Genomic DNA, 24,049 nt, shown 5'->3' with positions numbered 1-24,049 from the left:
ACTTCAACTGTACACAAAATAGTGAAATGTGAAAATAATCACCCCCTTTGCTATGGAGCCCCAAAATAAGATATGGTGCAACCAATGTCCTTCAGAAGTCACATAATTAGTTAAATAAAGTCCACCTGTGTGCAATCTAAGTTTCACATGATCTGTCACATGATCTCAGTATATACACCTGTTCTGAAAGGCCCCAGAGTTTGCAACACCACTAAGCAAGGGCCACCACCAAGCAAGTGGCACTTTGAAGACCAAGGAGCTCTCCAAACAGGCCACCAATGTTGTGGAGAAGTACAGATCAGTGTTGGGTTATTAAAAAATATCCAAAACTTTGAACATCCCATGGAGGACCATTAAATCCATTAAAAAAAAAATGGAAAGAATATGGCACCACAACAAAGCTGCGAAGAGAGGGCCGCCACCAAAACTCACGGACCAGGCAAGGAGGGCATTAATCAGAGGCAACAAAGAGACCAAAGATAACCCCGACGAAGCTGCAAAGCACCACAGCGGAGATTGGAGAATCTGTCCATAGGACTACTTTAAGCCATACACTCCACAGAGCTGGGCTTTATGGAAGATTGTCCAGAAAAAATAATGAAACATGTTTGGTGTTCGCCAAAAGGCATGTGGGAGACTCCCCAAACATATGGAAGAAGGTACTCTGGTCAGATGAGACTACAATTGAGCTTTTTGGCCATCAAGAAAAACGCTATGTCTGGTGCAAACCCAACACCTCTCATCACCCGGAGAACACCATTCCCACAGTGAAGCATGGTGGTGGCAGCATCATGCTGTGTGGATATTTTTCATCGGCCGGGACTGGGAAACTGGTCAGAATTGAAGGAATGATGGATGGCACTAGATATAGAGAAATTCTTGAGGGAAACCTGTTTCAGTCTTCCAGAGATTTTAGACTGGGATAGAGGTTCACCTTCCAGTAGGACAATGACCCTAAGCATACTGCTAAAGCAACACTCAAGTGGTTTAAGGGGAAACTTTTAAATGTCTTGGAATGGCCTAGTCAAAGCCCAGACCTCAATCCAATTGAGTATCTGTGGTATGACTTAAAGATTGCTGTACACCAGTGGAACCCATCCAACTTGAAGGAGCTGGAGCAGTTTTGCCTTGAAGAATGGGCAAAAATCCCAGTGGCTAGATGTGCCAAGCATATAGAGACATACACCAAGAGACATGCAGCTGTAATTGCTGCAAAAGGTAGCTCTGCAAAGTATTTACTTTGAAGGGGTGAATAGTTATGCACTCTCAAGTTTTCAATTTTTTTGTCTTATTTCTTGTTTGTTTCACAATAAGACATAGTTTGGATCTTCAAAGTGGTAGGCATGTTGTGTAAATCAAATGATACAAACCCCCCAAAAATCTATTTTAATTCCAGGTTGTAAGGCAACAAAATAGGAAAAATGCCAAGGGGGTGAATACTTTCTCAAGCCACTGTACATGAGGAAAAACATCTGTCTACAACCTATGCTGTTTCCACAATTCTCCAGAATCTAGTGGAGGACTTATGTATGAGTGGGATGCCTCTTGGAGAAAACATTGAGGTGAAAAATCAATGGCTGACAAGCAAAGTGAAATGTTAGGTTTGGTCTGATACATGACAGATGAGGCCTAGACTGATATTGTCTTTGGTGAATCAAGACTGGAAAACAGACAATGCATGTCTGCTGTTGTAAGTTAAAGCTGCATTAGACACATTTGAAGGACAGTAAGTTGAGTTTCCAGTTGTACTCAACATGTGGTAAGGTCTGACATGAAAGGAAACACATTTTCAGAATCAAAGGCTGTTACACAGCAGCATAAAACTTACCGGACAATTTCACTAATGAATTGTGGTACTAAAGCCTACTGCCACGGAAAGGATTCACAAAGTGGATGGGGGCTTTATTGTGAGTGTATTGTGTGCTTGACTAAGTCTCAAAGACAAATGGCTGAATCCAAAGTTGAGATACACACACTAATCTGACTTTGATGCATAAACCATGCAACGATAACAATGGGAAATGTATTCGAAATATTCTACTTGCGTGCCCAGATTTCAAAATCGGATTCATATGTATCTGGCTAGGCCAAATTAAGAAAGAGGCCAACTGTCTTCCTATAATATGAAGCATACAAACATGCAATTTATAAATGTTTTAACAATCTATATAATCCCCATATAACGCATAGCTTCGATTGTATGCTTCAACCGAGAAGGTTCTATTCATTATATTGACCAGTTGGAGTTGGCTCAGTTTGCTCTGTTGCCTCAGCAAACCAACACTGTCTTATTTTGTTTCTAGTCCCAAGCATATGCAATGTTCAAGACTGACTGTGTGCTCCGCATGGAGCCTGGGGCCATATCATAATGCCGTTTGTGCAGGCTGGAGCATTAGAGGGTACACAGGTTGCTGTACATGGGATGCTGAGAGGGGGATATGGAGATAGGGAGAGCGTTGGTATGAAGGAAGATTGGAAAACATCATGAAAGCCAAACTGGTTCGGAGAGTCTTTTGATGTGTGTGTGTGTGTGTGTGTGTGTGTGCGTGTGTGTGTGTGTGTGTGTGTGTGTGTGTGTGTTTGTGTGTGTGTGTGCCTTTGTGTGTGAGCCTGTGTGCTTATTTGTAGAGGTGTATGAATGTGGGGGAGCAGATCAATATCGTGGATAAGAACTGCCTCGCCTGGAAGAGCCATATCCCAGGCTTGGAATTCTTCTAGTATACCCTGGTCCCTGTCCAACAGCACTGTAATAGTAGGATATCAATTTATAGCCTTGGCCTTGTAAACCTTCCCTTAGAAAGCAGGATGCCAACCACTACAATGTCACAATACAACTGGGGATTATACTGGACAGTGGGGTATCATCTTTTGGGAAGCACTGGTTCAGAAAAAGTTAAGTTTTGATTTCCTCTCCTGTATCCCTCTATAATGCTGTCAGATTGTTTCAAACTCATAGCTGTCATTTATCTCTTTTAATCAAAAGCAGAGTCTTTAGAGTACTTGTCTCAGGATTTTCAGTGAAGCATTGACTGTAGATAGTGATTGCAGCTATACCATTGTTGACACCCCCCCAAAAAAGTAACACAATAAAATAACAATAATGGGGCTATATTTAGGGGTACCGGTACCAAGTCGATGTCCGGGGGTACAGGTTAGTCGAGGTAATTTGTACACATAGGTAGGGGTAAAGTGACTATGCATAGATAATAAACAGTGAGTAGCAGCAGTGTAAAAACATGGGGGGCGTCAATGCAAATAGTCTGGGAGGCCATTTGATAATTGTTCAGTGGTCTTATGGCTTGGGGGTAGAAGCTGTTAAGTCTTTTGGACCTAGACTTGGCACTCCAGTACCGCTTGCCGTGCGGTAGCAGAGAGAACAGTATATGTCCTGGGTGACTGGAGTCTTTGAACATTTTTTGGGCTTCCTCTGACACGCCTAGTATATAGGTCATGGATGACAGGAAGCTTGGCCCCAGTGATGTACTGGGCTTTACGCACTAACCTCTGTAGCGCCTTACGGTCGGATGCCGAGCAGTTGCCATACCAGCCGGTGATGCAACCGGTCAGGATGCTCGCGATGTGCAGCTGTAGGACTTTTTGAGGATCTGACGACCCATGCCAAATCTTTTCAGTCCCCTGAGGGGGAAAAGTTGTTGTCGTGCCACCTCCATGACTTCCTTGGTGTGTTTGGACTATGATAGTTTGTTGGTGATGTGGACACCAAGGAACTTGAAACCCGCTTCACTACAGCCCATGTGAATGGGGGCGTGTTCGGCCCTCCTTTTCCTGTAGTCCACAATATTCCTTTGTCTTGCTCATGTTGAGGAAGAGGTTGTTGACCTAGCACCACACTACCAGGTCTCTGACCTCCTCCCTATAGGCTGTCTCATTATTGTCTGGGATCAGGTCTACCACTGTTGTGTCGCCAGCAAAATGAATGATGGTGTTGGAATCATGCTTGGCCACGCCGTTGTGAGTGAACAGGGAGTACAGGAAGGGACTAAGCACACACCCCTGAGGGGCCCCCGTGTTGAGGATCAGTGTGGCAGATGTGTTGTTGCCTACCCTTACCACCTGGGGGCGGCCCGTCAGGAAGTCCAGGAACCAGTTGCAGAGGGAGGTGTTTAGTCCCAGGGTCCTTAGCTTAGTGATGAGCTTTGTTGGCACTATGGTGTTGAACACTGAGCTGTTGTCAATGAACAGCATTGTCACATGGTTGTTCCATTTTGTCCAGGTGGGAAAGGGCAGTGTGGAGTGTGATTGAGATTGCATCATCTGTGGATCTGTTGGGGCGGTATACGAATTGGAGTGGGTCTAGGTTTTCCGGGATGACGACGTTGATGTGAGCTACCTACGTGAGTGCTACGGGGCGGTAGTCATTTAGACAGGTTGCCTTCAATTTCTCGGCCACGGGGACTATGTTGGTTTGCTTGAAACGTGTATGTTTTAGAGACTAGGTCAGGGAAAGGTTAAACATTTCAGTGACGACACTTGCCAGTTGGTCCGCGCATGCTCTCAGTACACATCCTGGTAATCCGTCTGGCCCGCGGCCTTGTGAATGTTGACTTGTTTAAAGGTCTTGCTCACATCGGCTACGGAGAGCTTGATCACACAGTCACCCGGAACAACTGGTGCTCTCATGCATGCTTCAATGTTGCTTGCCTCGAAGCGAGCATTAAATAGTCAGTAAAAGTTTGCAAGCCCTGCCACATCTGACGAGCGTCAGAGCCAGTGTAGTATGATTCAATGTTTGTCCTGTATTGACACTTTGCCTGTGTGGTGGTTCGTCTGAAGGCATAGCGGGATTTCTTATAAGCGTCCGGATTAATGTGCTGCTCCTTGAAAGCAGCAGCTCTAGCCTTTAGCTTGGTGCGGATGTTGCCTGTAATCCATGGCTTCTGGTTGGGATATGTACATACGATCACTGTGGGGACGGTGTTGTCAATGCACTTACTGATGCAGCCGGTGACTGAGGTGGTATACTCCTCTATGCCATTGGATGAATCCCGGAACATATTCCAGTCTGTGCTAGCAAAATAGTCCTGTAGCGTAGCATTCGCGTCGTCTGACCACTTCCGAGGTCAGCTTATCATGAGGTACTCTATCTCAGGCGAGCAATACATCGAGACTACCTTAATATTAGAAATCGCGCACCAGCTGTTATTGATAAGTAGACACACACCCCCACCCCTCGTCTTACCGGATGTAGCTGTTCTGTCCTGCCGATGCATGGAAAACCCAGCCAACTATATATTATCCATTTCGTCATTCAGCCACGACTCTGTGAAACATAAGGTATTACAGTTTTTAATGTCCCGTTGGTAGGATAGTCTTGAACGGAGCTCATCCAGTTTATTCTCCAATGATTGCACGTAGGCCAATAGAACATATGGTAGAGGCGGGTTACCTACTCGCCAACAAATTCTCGTAAGGCACCCTGATCTCTGCCACCTGTATTTCCTTATTTTCTTCATGCGAATGAAGGCGATTTGGGCCTTGTCTGGGAACAACATTATATTCTTCATGTCAGACACATTAAAGAAAACAATATTTGTCCATTTTGAGGTTGCTGTTCTGATATCCAGAAGCTCTTTTCATTCAGAAGAGCTGGTAGCATCAACATTACCTACAAAATAAGTTATAAACAATGAGAAAAACCACACAAATTGCACAATTGCTTAGGAGCCAATAAAACACCAGCCATGGCCTCCGGCGCCATTCTTATTATGGCTTGGCATGACAATCTCCGAAGGTCATTAAACGTTTGTAACGTGTCTCTTTCCATTCATCAAATGGCCACTACATAGTTTGGATTGATTTATTTGATTTGTCAGTTTTTTTTAAATGACGAGTTTCAGAAGAAAGTTCTTTGTTTCTGGCCATTTTGAGCCTGTAATCGAACCCACAAATGCTGATGCTCCAGATACTCAACTAGTCTAAAGAAGGTCAGTTTTATTGCTTCTTAAATCAGGCACAACAATTTTCAACTGTGCTAGCATAATTGCAAAAGGGTTATCTAATAATCAATTAGCCTTTTAAAATGATAAACTCGGATTAGCTAACAAAACGTGTCATTGGAACACAGGAGTGATGGTTGCTGTAGATATTCCATTAAGCAAATCAGCCGTTTCCAGCTACAATAGTCATTTACAACATCAACAATGTCTACACTGTATTTCTGATTAATTTGATGTTATTTTAATGGCCCAAAAAAAAGTTTTTCTTTCAAAAACAAGGACATTTTTATCAGGTATGAAGGGAAGACCCAGATGCAGACCATGTCGAATAAACAATGGTTTAATGTTCCAACAAAGGAAAGCAGTAGATGGCTCAAGGCAGGCAGAGGTCGGTAATCCAGAGGGGGGCAGAGGTACAGATCGGCAGGCAGGGTCAGGGACAGGCAGAGTGGTCAGGCAGGCGGGCGCAGAGTCAGGACAGGCAAAGGTCAAAACCGGGAGGGCAAGAAAGAGAGATTAGAAAAAGCTGATACACAAAAAGCTGGTTGACTCGAACAAAGAAGACGAACTGGCAACAGACAGACAGAGAACACAGGTGTAAATACACAGAGGATAATGGGGAAGATTGGTGACACCTGGAGTGGGGTGGAGACAATCACAAGGACAGGTGAAACAGATCAGGGTGTGACAATTTCTAAGTGACCCCAAACTTTTGAATGGTAGTGTGTATACAGCACCGGTATATACAAATGTGTTTTTAGACTCATATTTAAAACAGCGAATGTTACAGTCTCTGGCTCTGGTATTATGCTGGTGGACATCTCTAACAAATTAAAAATTGCTGGAATGGTACCTGGGTGCTGAGTCCTTTTATAATTCTGTCGACCAGACCAAGATGAAGTAATACAAAAAAATGATATACAGCCTAGCTGCTTAAAATGCTCGACCTCCAGATTAGTATGAGGGGGATGGGAGTTTAAGTGCGTATGTAGTTAGTTTTATTACTGAATTGTATTAACATCTCTTTTTTTCATACTGAATGTGTTTTTATGGTGACTTTTGATAGGTTTTTAATCAGTCGTACCATTAGCTCATAGATTACAAGCTTGTTTTGGCTAATCTGTAGCTTATTCTTTAGATGTTTGGGGCTGCTGGTGAACCATGATGTGCAGGCATAGCACGACTCCAATACCATCATTAAGTTTGTCAACGACGCAACAGTGGTAGGCCTGATCACCGACAACGATGAGACAGCCTATAGGGAGGAGGTCAGAGACCTGGCAGTGTGGTGCCAGGATAACAACCTCTCTCTCAACGTGATCAAGACAAAGGAGATGATTGTGGACTACAGCAAAAGGACAGTGCATGCACCCATTCTCATCGACAGGATTGTAGTAGAGCAGGTTTAGAGCTTCAAGTTCCTCGATGTCCACATCACCAACAAACTATCATGGTCCAAACAGACCAAGAGAGTCGTGAAGAGGGCGTGTCAGGAGACTAAGAATATTTGGCATGGGTCCTCTGATCCTCAAAACGTTCTACAGCTGCACCTTCGAGAGCATCCTGACTGGTTGCATCACCGCCTGATATGGTAACTGCTCGGCCTCCGACCGCAAGGCACTACAGAGGGTTGTGCGTACGGCCCAGTACATCACTGGGGCCAAGCTATCCAGGACCTCTATACACGGCGGTGTCAGGAGAAGGCCTAAAACATTTCTAAAGACTCCAGCCACCCTAGTCATAGATTGTTCTCTCTGCTACCGCACGGCAAGCGGTACTGGAGCACCAAGTCTAGGTCCAAAAGGCTTCTAAACAGCTTCTACCTCCAAGCCATAAGACTCCTGAACAGCTAATCAAATGGCTTCCCGGACTATTTGCGTTGTCCCCCCAACCCACATTTTTACGCTGCTGCTACTCTCTGTTTATTATCCATGCATAGTCACTTTACCTCTACCTACATGTACATATTACCTCGACTAACCGGTGCCACCGCACATTGACTCTGTACCGGTACCCCCTGTATATAGCCTATCTACTGTTATTTATTGTTGCTCCTTAATTATTTGGTATTTTTCATTTTTCTTCAATATCAGGTTTCGGGTATGACCCAGATGCAGACAGTGTTGAAGTAACAAAAGTTTATTTCTAGTACAGGGGCAGGCAAACAACAGGTCAAGGCCAGGCAGAGGTCAGTAATAGAGGTCGACCGATTAATCGGAATGGCCGATTAATTAGGGCCGATTTCAAGTTTTCATAATAATCGGAAATTGGTATTTTTGGGCGCCGATTTGGCCGATTTGGCCGATTTGGTTTTTATTTTTTTATTTTTTTAGACCTTTATTTAACTAGGCAAGTCAGTTAAGAACACATTCTCATTTTCAATGACGGCCTAGGAACGGTGGGTTAACTGCCTTGTTCAGGGGCAGAACGACAGATTTTTACCTTGTCAGCTCAGGGATTCAATCTTGCAACCTTACGGTTAACTTGTCAAACGCTCTGACCACCTGCTTTACATTGCACTCCACGAGGTTATGCGAATGCAGTAAGAAGCTAAGGTAAGTAAGTTGCTAGCTAGCATTAAACTTATCATATAAAAAGCAATCAATCAATCAATCATAATCACTAGTTAACTACACATGGTTGATGATATTACTAGTTTATCTAGCCTGTCCTGCGTTGTATATAATCGCTTAGGTACACATTGCTCCAACCATAAACATCAATGCCTTTCTTAAAATCAATACACAAGTATATATTTTTAAACCTGCATATTTAGTTAATATTGCCTGCTAACATGAATTTCTTTTAACCTCTACGGGCCACGGGGGCAGTATTGAGAATTTTGAAAAAAATATGTGGCAATTTTTAACTGCCTCCTACACCAACTCAGAAGCTAGGATATGCATATTATTTACACATTCAGATAGAAAACACTCTGAATTTTCTAAAACAGTTTGAATGGTGTCTGTAAGTATAACAAAACTCATATTGCAGGCAAAAACCTGTGAAAAATAGATTTAAAAAAATGAGAATTTTGTGACTGTACTATTTAGTGTCATTGTTTTAAAGATACCACAGTGAGAAAGGATTCAGTTCGCAACTCCTACTGCTTCCACTAGATGTCAACGATCTTTAGAAAGTTGTTGGAAGCATCTGTGATGAATACAGACCGAATAAGAAAGCTTACAAGTTGACACGTCATCACTTCATTTTTTGCACCTGCGCATGAATCTGAGAAGAGTGCCTTTGTCATTATCGTTTATTCTAGACACTTGATAGGTTGTGTGAAAATATTACTGATGTTTACTGATGTTTCACGTTAAAAATGGACCAAAAGATTAATGATGAACAACGTTTGACATGTTTAAACAAACGTAAATAGATTATTTACTAGGTTTTCTTTAGCTTTTCGACGTGACTTTACACTGCCCACCTCATTTTGTGGGAGCCTACTGAACGCTAACTATTTGGACATAAATTATGAACTTTGTCAAAAGAAACCACATTTGTTCTGGACCTGGGATCTCTGGCAGCGCCTTCTGATGGAGATAATCAAAGGTAAGGGGATATTTAGAATGTTATTATCGATATTAGATGATGCTAATGCTAACGGTATAGCTTAGCTTAGCTTAGCATATAGCTTATTGTTGTTAGCATAGTACCCAGTTTATGCAAAATGTGATTTCCCAGTAAAGTTATTTTGAGATCTGGCCATTCGGTAGCAATTACGAGATGATAATATATTATTCTTTGAATGACAATATTATAATTTACCAATGTTTTCGAATAGTAATTCCGTGATTTGTAATGCTGGATTCACTGGGTGCATTCGAGCCGAAAAAAATTCTGAATTTCACCGCGACTGTAAATGCTGTTTTTGGATATAAATATGAACTTGATGGAACTAAAAATGCATGTATTGTATAACATAATGTCCTATGAGTGTCATCTGATGCAGATTGTCAAAGGTAAGTGCATAATTCTAGCTAGTTTTCTGTCTGTTGATGCCCTTCTTTGAATTGGCTAAACATTACACGCAGCTATTGTCAATGTACTCTCCTCACATAACCTAACTTTATGCATTCTCCGTAATGCCTCTGAAAATCGGACAGCGTGGTTAGATTTAGAAGATATATCTTTCAAATGGAGGAAAATAGTTGATTATTTGATTTTTTGAAATGATTACTCTTGCAGTTTTGAATTCCCCGCCATGGTCACATGACAATGAATCCCAATACCGGGATAAGATCGGGATAAGATCCTCAACAGGTTTTAACTAGGGAAAATGTGTCACTTCTCTTGCAAACAGAGTCAGGGTATATGCAGCAGTTTGGGCCACCTGGCTCGTTGCGAACTGTGAAGACTATTTCTTCCTAACAAAGACAGCCGACTTCGCCAAACGGGGATGATTTAACAAAAGCGCATTTGCGAAAAAAGCACAATCGTTGCACGACTGTACCTAACCATAAACATCAATGCTTTTCTTAAAATCAATACACAGAAGTATATATTTTTAAACCTGCATATTTAGCTAAATGAAATCCAGGTTAGCAGGCAATATTAACCAGGTGAAATTGTGTCATTTTGCATTCATTGCACGCAGTCAGGGTATATGCCACACTTTGGGTAATTTGTCAGAATCTTACGTAATTATGACATAACACTGAAGGTTGTGCAATGTAACAGGAATAACGTTTTGTTTTCGAGATGATAGTTTCCGGATTCGACCATATTGTTGTGTTTCTGTGTGTTATTATGTTATAATTAAGTCTATGATTTGATAGAGCAGTCTGACTGAGCGATGGTAGGCAGCAGCAGGCTCGTAAGCATTCATTCAAAATAGCACTTTCGTGCGTTTTGCCAGCAGCCCTTCGCAATGCATTGCGCTGTTTATGACTTCAAGCCTATCAACTCCCAAGATTAGGCTGGTGTAACCCATGTGAAATGGCTAGCTAGTTAGCCGGGTGCGCGCTAATAGCGTTTCAAACGTCACTCACTCTGAGACTTGGAGTAGTTTTTTCCCTTCCTCTACATGGGTAACGCGCTTCGAGGGTGGCTGTTGTCGATGTGTTCCTGGTTCGAGGCCAGGTAGGAGCGAGGAGAGGGACGGAAGCTATACTGTTACACTGGCAATACTAAAGTGCCAAAAGAACATCCAATAGTCAAAGGTATATGAAATACAAATCGTATAGAGAGAAATAGTCCTATAATTCCTATAATAACTACAACCTAAAACATCTTACCTGGGAATATTGAAGACTCATTTTAAAAGGAACCACCAGATTTCATATGTTCTCATGTTCTGAGCAAGGAACTTAAACGTTAGCTTTTTTACATGGAACATATTGCACTTTCACTTTCTTCTCCAACACTTTGTTTTTGCATTATTTAAATCAAATTGAACATGTTTCATTATTTATTTGAGGGTAAATTGATTTTATTGATGTATTATATTAAGTTAAAATAAGTGTTCATTCAGTATTGTTGTAATTGTCATTATTACAAATAAATAAATGTAAAAAATCAGCTGATTAATCGGTATCGGGGGGTTTTGGTCCTCCAATAATCGGTATCGGCACATAAAACTTGTGCGGTTTAATTCCCATTTACCTGAATAAAAAATACAAGTTAAATGGGTTTCCATTGCATTTTCAACTCTAGGCCTAATGATAGTTTTGTCACAAAAAAATGTTGCATAGGTATAGCCAATGTGCCCACTCTGGTATTGGCATGTGCGCTCTGGCCAACAGCTCACAGATACAGTGCATGTATATCCTACATGATGAGATTATTATGGATCATTTGTATAAAATCAAACGGCATATTGAAGCGTTAGGTGCGCGACGAATAGCGGATCGGAAAGGAGGCAGAGCGTGCATTAAGATTTCCTGAATAACTGGTCCTACCGGGAGCATACAGTATGTGGCAACATTATTATAGGATTACTTGGCACAATGAAGACAAAGTGGAGAACACCATTAGAGCCTAAACCTTTTTTTTTAAAGAGAAATTACTGATTGTTCTTATGGTGTTTACAGTTTGGAAATTAATTATTGTATCTGCTCGTAATCCAGACAGGCGGCCTACTGCACATCATATTTCGAATGGGTAATTTTGAATCGACCAGAAAATAATGCTCTGATGGTGGTGTGGAAAATAAGTCTACAAAATGGACATTATATAATTTGTTCAACGGGGGCAGTGCCGCAATGAATCGTGAATCATGATGAGTGATAAAGTTAGATGCACAAATATCATACTGATACAGGAATTAAGTTATCAATGTTCTTAAACCGAACTTCAATTTAACTACCGTAATTTCCGGACTATAAGCCGCTACTTTTTTCCCAGGCTTTGAACCTCGCGGCTTAAACAATGGCGCGGCTAATATATGGATTTTTCCCGCTTTCAATTAAAAAAAAAAAAACATTCTGTGACGTGCTCAGTTTTTTGGCGGCATGAAGCTTTCATTAGACCAATGAAATTACCGAACGGGTTACGGTCAAACAACTTCTTTGTTTACTGTTTAGATTAAATCGAGCGCTCTCAAACTTACCACCATTCTGATTACGGTAGTCATTTTGTCACCCTGATTCCTGGGGGCACAACAAAGTATTTGCAGCCACTCGACATCAGTGTAAATCGTGCATTTAAGGTGGCGCTCCGTGTTCAGTGGGAGGCTTGGATGACAAGTGGGGAGAAATCCTTCACTAAAATGGGCCGCATGCGAAGAGCAACTTATGGTCAAGTCTGCGAGTGGGTCCTGACAGCTTGGAGCATTGTCAAAAAATCCACTATCATCAACGGGTTTCGAAAGACTGGACTGCTGCATGTTGAAGAGGGCTCAGCAGGGGATTTGCCTCCGGATGAAAGTGACGAGAGCGACAATGAAAACGATCCAATATCAGATGAAGCAATTCTGAGGCTATTCAACTCCGACACCGAAGGAGATGGTTTCAGTGCACAGGAGGAGGAAGATAGTGACCAATGACTTTCTTGGTAGGCTACTGTTTACTGCTAATTATTTTTTTTTTGTTACAAGCTGTGTTTCGTTAAAGCCTATTTATTTTTGTTACAAGCCGTGCTTCGTTAAAGCCTATTTATTTTTGTTACAAGCCGTGTTTCGTTAAAGCCTATTTATTTTTGTTACAAGCCGTGTTTCGTTAAAGCCTGTGTAAAGTTAATTTGTTTCAATGTACCGGTAGGCACCTGCGGCTTACATTATTTATGTTCAAAATAAATAAAACATTTAAATTCAGTGGGTGCGGCTTAATAGTCCGGAAATTACGGTACTCAGTTTGTATACCAGGTGTAAGGTTCCGGTTGAAGGAAACAGACTGAGACCCAGCCTACAATAATCAGGATGTTTATTTACGTGAGCTCTCTCGTTATACAATTATTTCCCCACCCTCCCTGGGTGGGGAGACATTCTTCCTGTTATCAGTTCCTCCATGGTCCCAAGTTGTCTGCTGTCTGTTAACAGTTCCCCTTTTCCTTGAACGTCTCACTTACATTGCTAAATATTAAAGTTTCAGCTTGTCCCATGCACACACATTAGTACATTAACCTTATAATCACTCGGTTATACATTTTCAGGGTGAAATCATTTAGTCAAACCTTTAATCATATAATTTCCATTACACCTACCCCCCCAAAAAATGCTAACCTCCCCTGTTATTGTAATGGTGAGAGCTTAGCATGTCTTGGGGGTATGATATTTATGCATCTAACTTTCTCACTCATTATTATTCACGATTCATTCAGGACTATCCGTAATCATTATAGCATCCACATTAGTGTAGAAGTATTTAGAAACAAATTCTATTCTTATTTACAATAAAAGTGACTCCAAAAGGATAGAATACATTATTTACCGTTAATATCTATTGGGTACAAAATAATCAGAAACGCAACCAAAACGAACAGCAAATGCATCCAACAAGTTTGTAGATTCACAAGCTTGATGTAATTATTGCGTGCTAGGAATATGGGACCAAGTACTAAACTTTTGACTACTTTAATACACATATAAGTGAATTTGTCCCAATACTTTTGGTCCCCTAAAATGGGGGGACTATGTTCAAAAAGTGCTGTAATTTCTAAATGGTTCACTTGATTTATGGATGAAAGCACCCTCTCAAAGCTAAAAGTCTCCACTATAACCTCAGTCATTGTATCATTTGAAATCCAAAGTGCTGGAGTGTGTCACTGTCCCAATACATTTGGAGCTCACTTTAATTTGTCGAGCCACTACTTTGCCAGCCTCCACTCGTCCCAAACTCTCGACAAGGATTCATTTCCTGCTTCTATCTGTCCATCACCATGACAACCCGAGGCAGCTATACTGAGTAATGGCACTACTGATCCAGGTCATGACAGCACCTCAGTGAAGAAGAGACCTGTGCATCGAGCACCTGGTTGAACCCATAATGCTGGCAGGACAAATTGGCAGTCTAATGGTTGGGTAATGACACCAAGAGCTGTTTTTCTTCTGTCCACCACGTGGCACATTAACTGAATACTTACCAGTGGACAGATGGAAGTTTAAGTATTAGTCCGGTGTTATCTTATTAGGATGAACTGAATCATATTATATTTTTTGGGGGTGCATCAGCTAAAATGAAACACATAATCTTCATTTTTTTATGGCAATGAGATAATATCTGTCAACATTGAACTGCTTGCTACTTATGAATAACTATACATGTCAGTAGCAACAGCTAAGTAGTGATCCTTGTTTTGGTGATCTGTAATTTGTCATATATGATCAGGGAGAAAGAAAAACCACTGATTGTGTTAAGGGTTTTTTCTTTATACTTTCATACTGGTGCAATAATTCTATAATATTTGAAACGCTGATTACACTGTGACTTCCTGTAGTTAAATGAATTGGAAAAAAAGTAATTTGATGTGATGGGAAGAGAAGCTGGGTAATGAGAGGGCTTGTGTGTTTAACAGGGTAAGGTAAAGCATGATGGAATTCAAAAGGAGCTCTCGAAAACCTCAGGCCCTTATAGTTGAAAGCGCCAACCCTTCTCTTTGCTGAAGAAATCCCGAAAACGTATCCGGGGCAAGGTGCTTCTAATGTTTCTGGATTCCACCAGGGTTCAGTTCACTCCCCCAGGCCCTCCAATATGACTCCAAGCTGCCCCCTCCACTATAGAGCACTGCTAATACTATAGACTAGCTCCGATAATCCAACCTGAGATGGTCATTGTAATACACATAGCCTGATAACATACTTAAAAGCCTTAACTGACACAATAGTGCCTCTAGTGACTAAAACTGAAGACTAGGCTAGGTCAAATGTTAAAAGATTAGTCTAGGTTGGGGTCCGGAGATGTTCATAATTATTCACCAGCTACAAAATGGTAGACTATAAGCCCTCAATGGTCACAATGGGACATCCTGGTTTTATTCATTTGAATGGAATGGTGATACTATCCTACAATTTGCATAATGGTGAAGGGCAAAATAGTCATAGTAAATGCCATTTCATAGCCATTATCAGTTGCTTCTGTCACTTAATGGACTCTTAAGTGCCTTAAAACATTTGCAGTCCTTTCACAATGTTTTTTAAAGCCTTTTACCATGCTGGCCCAAGCTTATAGTCCTCAGGTTTGTCTAGTGCAAAACAACTTTTAATTGTGTCCTGATTCTGTGTTAAATATTGTGCTTTGTATTCAGAACAAATGGAATAATCAAAAAGAGATATTTCAGAAGAGGGAAAATCTGAGAAACCTTGAAAGTCTGCTTTAATGGTTATCGCAAGAAAAAGAGAAAGATCAAAACAAATCCCAGAAAACCCATTGTGGCCAAGGGCCTATTATACTGAACAAAAATATTAATGCAACGTGCAACAATTTCAAAGATTTTACTGAGTTACAGTTCATATAATCAAATCAAAAGTTCTTTGTCACATGCGCCAACTACCCCTTTCACTGTAAGGTGGACAATGTGCTAACAAACCTCCAAACGAGCTTCACTACTCTGGACGGTTCTGACTTAGAATATGTGGACAACTACAAATACCTAGCTGTCTGGTTACTGTAAACTCGCCTTCCAGACTCAGATTAAGCATGTCCAATCCAAAATTAAATCTAGAATTGGCTTCCTATTTTGCAACAAAGCCACCTTCACTCGTGCTGCCAAACATACCCTCGTAAAACTGACTGTCCTACCGAACCTTGACTTAGGGGATGTCATTTACAAAATAGCCTCCATCACACTACTCAGCAAACTGGATGTAGTCTATCACATTGCCATCCGTTTTGTCACCAAAGCCCCATATACTTCCCACCACTGTGACCTGTATGCTCTCGTTGGCTGGCCCTCACTGCATATTCATCGCCAAACCCACTGGCTCCAGGTCATCTATAAGTCTTTGTTAGGTAAAGCCCCGCCTTATCTCACTGGTCACCATAGCAACACCCACCCGTCCAGTTCTCTGCTGTCAATGACTGGAACAAATTGCAAAAATCACTGAAGCTGGAGTCTTATATCTCCCTCTCTAACTTTAAGCATCAGCTGTCAGAGCAGCTTACTGATCACTGTACCTGTACACAGCCAATCTGTAAATAGCACACCCAACTACCTCATCCCCATATTATTACTTACCCTCTTGCTCTTTTGCACCCCAGCATCTCTACTTGCACATCATCATCTGCTCATCTATCACTCCAGTGTTAATGCTAAATTGTAATTATTTCACCTCTATGGCCTATTTATTGCCTTACCTCCCTACTCTTCTACATTTGCACACACTGTACATAGATTTTTCTATTGTGTTATTGACTGTACGTTTGTTTATGTGTATCTCTGTGTTGTTGTTTTTGTTGCACTGCTTTGCTTTGTCTTGGCCAGGTCGCAGTTGTAAATGAGAACTTGCTCTCAACTGGCCTACCTGGTTAAATAAAGGTGAAATAAAAAAGGTCTACACCTGTTGTATTCGGCACATGTGACAAATACAATTTGATATGATTTGATTGGATTATAAGGAAATCAGTCAATTTAAATAAATTAATTTGGCCCTACTCTATGGATTTTGTATGACTGGGAATACAGATATGCATCTGTTGGTCACAGATACTTTAAAAAGAAAAGGTAGGGGTGTGAATCAGAAAAACAGCAAGTATCTGGTGTGACCACCATTTCCCTCATGCAGCATGACACGTTTCCTTCACTTAGAGTTGATCAGGCTGTTGATTTTGGCCTGTGGAATGTTGTCCCACTCCTCCTCAATGGCTGTATGAAGTTGCTGGATATTAGCAGGAACTGGAACACGCTGTCATACATGTTGATCCAGAGCATCCCAAACATGCTGATGGGTGACATGTCTGCAGGCCATGGAAGAACTGGGACATTTTCTGCTTCCAGGAATTGTGTACAGATCCTTGCCACATGGGACTGTGCGTTATCATGCTAGAACATGAGATGATGGCGGCGGATGAGTGGCACAACAATGGGCCTCAGGATCTCGTCACGGTATCTCTGTGCATTCAAATTTCCATCAATAAAATGCAATTGTGTTCATTGTCCGTAGCTTATGCCTGCCCATATCATAACCCCACCGCCACCATGGGGCTCTCTGTTTACAACGTTGAAATCAGCAAACCATTCACCAACATGACGGCATGCACGTGGTCTGCGGTTGTGAGGCCGGTTGGATGTACAACATTGGAGGCGGCTTATGGTAGAGAAATGAACATTAAATTATCTGGCAACAACTCTGGTGGACATTCCTGCAGTCAGCATGCCAATTGCATGCTCCCTCAAAACTTGAGACATCTGTGACATTGTGTTGTGTGACAAAACTGCACATTTTAGAGTGGCCTTTTACTGTCCCCAGCACAAGGTGCACCTGTGTAATGATCATGCGATTTAATCAGCTTCTTGATATGCCACACCTGTCAGGTGGGTGGATTATCTTGGCAAAGGAGAAATGCCTACTAACAGTGATGTAAACAAATTTGTGCACAACATTTGAGAGAAATAACCTTTTTGTGCATATGGAACATTTCTGGGATCTTTTATTTCAGCTCATGAAACATAGGACCAACACTTTACATGTTGTGTTTATAATTTTGGTCAGTGTAGCTGTTGAGAATGGATCAGACATCGAACAACAACTAGAGGTTAATGGTAATCATCTTTATGCCCTGTGAAGAAAAGAAAATATTTGACTTACTGTTCCCGGAACATATTCTTCTAAAAAAACAAGAATTAAAAACAAACCAAAGGGAGATCCACTTCTAGACACATTCTTGCGAAAGTACAGACGCTTCATAAACCCGACGTTTGATAGATATCGCAAGCGCCATTAAGATCTGAATGAGGTTGTCGTTTCAGCAGCCAGCATTGCAGTATTTAATCAAAAAGGGCCTTTAAAGCATCTCGTCTGACTGAGATGATGACAAGATGACATTGAGAAATTATGGAGGAGAGTCATCGGTCTTGATCTGATTTCAAAGCATAGCTTTTTCATCTGTATTCCCCATCCCAGCGCTCCGCACTCTTAAAAGACCAGGATAATTTGCTGAGTGTGTTGGTGTAAGAGAATGCCAAGCTGTCTCCAAGACTGTTTCACAGACTTCAACACATGCAATCGTGTGCACATCCTCTCACACGCACGTGTGAGCACATAAGCAAGGCACTCTCTCACACCTCGCTTTTCACAAAGGCCTTAGTGCATGGGTGGCAATTAGTGACGGAGCTCACTGGTGCACATTGGTTTGATTGCTTAACAGCGTCACGGTACAGTTGACTTGATAAGGTGTGGAGACCACTTGAGATGTGCAGTCACTGTCTATTAAATTAACATGAAGATGTTGAGTGACCTTTGTCTCGGCACCAAAGACATTCATGACAAGTAAATGTTTCCGAAGTTTTAATTTTATTTTGATTTGATGTTCAAACATATTGCTCACTGTATGTCTGCTGCATTTTTGATCATGAAAATAAAAGTTCTGAAAACATGTCCCACTATTTTAAAAGAGGATGGAGAACAAGCTATATGTCACGTCTACTCCCGCTCCCCCTCTCTAGTGCTCATTGTCGCCAGTTTATTCATTATTACGCACACCTGCCACCATCGTTACGCGCACCTGAGTTTCATGAGACTCACCTGGACTCCATCACCTTCCTGATTACCTCTCCTGTATCTGTCACTCCCTTTCGTTCTTTCCTGAGGCGTTATTGTTTTTGTTTATGTTTCATAACTGTACGCTACTCGTGTCTTTTGTTTTGTTCCATGTTCGTTTATTTATTAAATTCACTCCCTGTACTTGCTTCCCGATTATTAGCATACACGTTACATTATAGGATGAAAAATACCAGAGTTTTGGCGCAGGTACAACCGACTAGCTCTAAAGCTACCTATATTAACTCAGCAAAAAAAGAAACGTCCTCTCACTGTCAACTGCGTTTATTTTCAGCAAACTTAACATGTGTAAATATTTGTATGAACATAAGTTTCAACAACTGAAAAATAAACTGAACAAGTTCTACAGACATTTGATTAACAGAAATGGAATAATATGTCCCTGAACAAAGGGGGGGTCAAAATCAAAAGTAACAGTCAGTATCTGGTGTGGCCACCAGCTACATTAAGTACTGCAGTGCACCTCCTCCTCATGGACTGCACCAGATTTGCCAGTTCTTGCTGTGAGATGTTACCCCACTCTTCCACCAAGGCACCTGCAAGTTCCCGGACATTTCTGGGGGGAGTGGCCCTAGCCCTCACCCTCCGATCCAACACGTCCCAGACGTGCTCAATGGGATTGAGATCCAGGCTCTTCACTGGCCATGGCAGAACACTGACATTCCTGTCTTGCATGAAATCACGCACAGAACGAGCAGTATGGCTGGTGGCATCGTCATGCTGGGGAGTCATGTCAGGATGAGCCTGCAAGAAGTGCACCACATGAGGGAGGAGGATGTCTTCCCTGTAATGCACAGCGTTGAGATTGCCTGCAATGACAACAAGCTCAATCCGATGATGCTGTGACACACCGCCCCAGACCATGACGGACCCTCCACCTCCAAATCGATCCCGCTTCTGAGTACAGGCCTCGGTGTAACGCTCATTCCTTCGACGATAAACGTGAATCCGACAATCACCCCTGGTGAGACAAAACCGTGACTCGTCAGTGAAGAGCACTTTTTGCCAGTCCTGTCTGGTCCAGAGACGGTGGGTTTGTGCCCATAGGCAACGTTGTTGCCAGTGATGTCTGGTGAGGACCTGCCTTACAATAGGCCTAGAAGCCCTCAGTCCAGCCTTTCTCAGCCTATTGCGGACAGTCTGAGCACTGATGGAGGGATTGTGCATTAATGGTGTAACTCGGGCAGTTGTTGTTGCCATCCTGTACCTGTCCCGCAGGTGTGATGTTCAGATGTACCGATCCTGTGCAGGTGTTGTTACACGTGGTCTGCCACTGCGAGGACGATCAACTGTCCATCCTATCTCCCTGTAGCGCTGTCTTAGGCGTTTCACAGTACGGACATTGCACATTTTTGCCCTGGCCACATCTGCAGTCCTCATGCCTCCTTGCAGCATGCCTAAAGCATGTTCACGCAGATGAGCAGGGACCCCGGGCATCTTTCTTTTGGTGTTTTTCAGAGTCAGTAGAATGGCCTCTTTAGTGTCCTAAGTTTTCATAACTGTGACCTAAATTGCCTATTGTCTGTAAGCCGTTAAGTTCTTAACAACCGTTTCCACATGTGCATGTTCATTAATTGTGTATGGTTAATTGAACAAGCATGGGAAACAGTGTTTAAACCCTTTACAATGAAGATCTGTGAAGTTATTTGGTTTTTACGAATTATCCAAGAAATTTTCCATATGCGCAAAAAGTTTATTTATCGCAAATTGTGTGCACAATTTGTTTACATCCATTTTAGTGACAATTTCTCCTTTGCCAAGATAATCCATCCATCTGGCAGGTGTGGCATATCAAGAAGCTGATTAAATCACATGATCATTACACAGGTGCACCTTGTGCTGGCGACAATTAAAGGCCACTCTAAAATGTGCAGTTTTGTCGCACAACACAATGCCACAGATGTCTCAAGTTTTGAGGGAGTGTGCAATTGGCATGTTGACTGCAGGATTGTCCACCAGAGCTGTTGCCAGTGAATATGATGTTCATTTCACTACCATAAGCCACCTCCAATGTCATTTTAGAGAATTTGGCAGTACGTCCAACTGGCCTCACAAGCACAGACCACGTGTAACTATGCCAGCCCAGGACCTCCACATCTGGCTTCTTCACCTGCTGGATGGTCTGAGATGAGCCACCCGGACAGCTGATGAAACTGTGGGTTTGCACAACTGAATATTTTCTGTACAAACTGTCAGAAACCATCTCAGGGAAGCTTATCTGCATGCCCCGTGGTGGCGGTGGGGTTGTGGTATGGGCAGGCATAAGCTATGGACAGCAAACACAATTGCATTTTATTGATGGCAATTTGAATGCACAGATATACCGTGATGAGATCCTAAGGTCCATTGTAGTGCCATTCATCCATCTCCATCACCTCATGTTTCAGCATGATAATGCACAGCCCCATATCTGTACACAATTCCTGGATGCTGAAAATGTCCCAGTTCTATGGCCTGCATACTCACCAGACATGTCACCCTTTGAGCATGTTTGGGATTCTCTGGATTGACGTGTACAACATCGTGTTCCAGTTCCTGCTAATATTCAACAACTTCGGACAGCCATTGAATACTGTAGGAGTGGGACAGCATTCCACAGGCCACAATCAACAGCCTGATTAACTCTAAGGAAATGTGTCACACTGCATGAGGGAAATGGTGGTCACTCCAGATACCGACTGGTTTTCTGATCCACGCCCTGTATCCGTGACCAACCGATGTATATCTGTGTTCCCAGTCATGTGAAATCCATAGATTAGGGCCTGATGAATTTATTTCAATTGACTGATTTCCTTATATGAACTGTACCTGAATAAAATCTTTGAAATTGTTGCGTGTTGCATTTTATGGTTTTGCTTAGTGTATATTTTTTGTTCAAATCGATATTTGGAGTGAAAGTATTGATATAATATCATTCAAAATATTATTGCGGCGTGCAACTATAGATTTCTTTCCTCCCATCACTTCAGTGTACTGAAATGTCTAACATTATTGATGTCTTTTAACAATGCTATTACCCATCTAAACAATGGAACAGCTACTGACATTTCATTGATTTACTTTTACATTAAAAGTTTGGCTTTGTTCATGTTACTCATAAATGTGGCTCAGTATGCATGGTATTAAAGCAATATCTACATAGGTTATAACCCTGGAATAGAGCACTGTCACATCAACTATTGCCTGCCCTTCCCAGAGGCCCAGAGTCCATAATGAATTCTACAGCAGAGAAATAATTCCTGTACAAAATAATTTCTGAATGACTTGCGTGCGTTTCCTCAGCCTTGCGGAAGCAACGTAGGTCAGCCACTGAAGATTTGCATTGTGTCTACGGGCGCAGTGAGGCAAATGCACATCGACAAGGACAACATTTGCATAACCACTAAAATGGGCAGCTGAAACAATGCATGATGTCCTTCAAACAAGTTGTTATTTTTGGCCTTCACTTTTGTCATTATTTTACCACAGTCCATGTTGCTGGCCATAACTTGTCATAATGTTTTTGAGTCTTTCTGCAGGGCTGGAATCACCAAAATAACAAATAGAAACCATTAGAAGGCTATAAGCTGACCATTAGAACATCCAGCATGCGACCAAGCATTGTTCTAACATCTCAACTCCTGCTGTTTACCCTTTTAAAAATTATACTATTAATGCAGACATAGATTAAGAAAAGTCCTGACTTTGTCAATCATCTCAAAGATTGCCCTAGCCCCTTAAAACCAAGCTCCATTTGGAATTTACTGGAGCGAATCATAAATGTCAGCTTTGTAGATTTTACCTCTTAACGACAACGATGGATGGATAATCATGGCATGTCATTCCGGGGGACAATTACATAGCTTTGTGTGAAATTGGAAAACCTGTTCTCTGAGCGCTCTAATGGATGTTCTGGTCATTAGTTATTTGAGAGCCTTCTCGAACTGTAATCAAACGTGAAACATTCTGTTAAGCACCCCAAAAGAAACAGCTGCCTCTAAATGACTTTCTGGTTTAAAGAATACCAAACCTTCAGCCATTTTGTGTTTTCTACAATTGAAATGTGTGTCTCCATAAAAAGCTCTTATTTCATGTTGTGATGTCACCTCATCCATTTGATGTGCACTTTTAGGATGAATTTACTTTTTCTTTGTCCGTCAGATGGCCACGGCTTTATACCGATCACAATCACCAACCTATTGCAGGCAGCTCCCCCACAAGATAGTAACAACCCAATGCCATGCCAGGCAGCTGTACTATACTTAGCTGAGTACAAGGTTTTAGTTTTACATTCAGGTGTTATCATTATGTGCTTACAGTCTCCTTTACAGTCTCCTTTCTGTTTCCCTTTCAACAGGAGACAGACTGTCCAGTCAACAAGGCCAGCCTCCTCTACCACCAGATACGCCCACTCACCACAAACAGCACCCGTCGATTACATCGTTGAGCCGCGGCTCGCTGGCCAATCAGCGGAGCCTGAGCCCGCCCCCCTCGGCTGGCCTGGCGGCTGAGTTGCAGAGCACAGCTGAATGTGTCCAGCTGCAGGACAGCTGGGTCCTGGACAGCAATGTGGCCCTGGAGAGCAGGTGAGTGACCCACAATGCACCTGAGGATTTGTAACAGTTTGTGACATCCAATACAATATGGGGCAAGTGATGACCCACTGCACCTCTGGGGAATGAATCATCTGCAAGATCAGTGTTCCCACTGGAAAGCTTCATATCTAATTGTAGCGATGAATGTGATTGGTGCGCTGCAATTTGAGTGTACGATTCGCTATGCATCTTCTGGTGCTTCCAGGGCCAGCCCCAGGCATAAGAAATTGCATTAGAATAACCAAACCATGCCTGGTTGTGCCGGAACCAGCCCAAACTAGCCTTGCTGGTTCTTGTTTGTTTTCCATTTGCCGAAACAGGACTAGGTTTCATTTCCCGGAAAAACGGCTAGGGATTTT

General features: G+C 42.1%; 1 protein-coding gene across 7 annotated transcripts in view; it reads left to right on the top strand.

The window, feature by feature from the left end:
* Nucleotides 1-24,049, top strand: part of LOC115205111 (teneurin-3) — a 219,082-nt gene that overhangs the window by 87,341 nt on the left and 107,692 nt on the right. For all 7 annotated transcript variants that reach the window (XM_029770775.1, XM_029770773.1, XM_029770774.1 and 4 more), the window contains exon 4: nucleotides 23,453-23,681. In XM_029770775.1, coding sequence (XP_029626635.1) covers nucleotides 23,453-23,681 — 229 coding nt within the window. The remainder of the gene's footprint in view (nucleotides 1-23,452; nucleotides 23,682-24,049) is intronic.

This window comes from Salmo trutta, chromosome 13, assembly GCF_901001165.1.
Source record: "Salmo trutta chromosome 13, fSalTru1.1, whole genome shotgun sequence".
NCBI classification, from domain to species: Eukaryota; Metazoa; Chordata; class Actinopteri; order Salmoniformes; family Salmonidae; genus Salmo; species Salmo trutta.
Note: the sequence above shows the minus strand (reverse complement) of the source record. Positions and strands in the feature narration are given on the sequence as shown.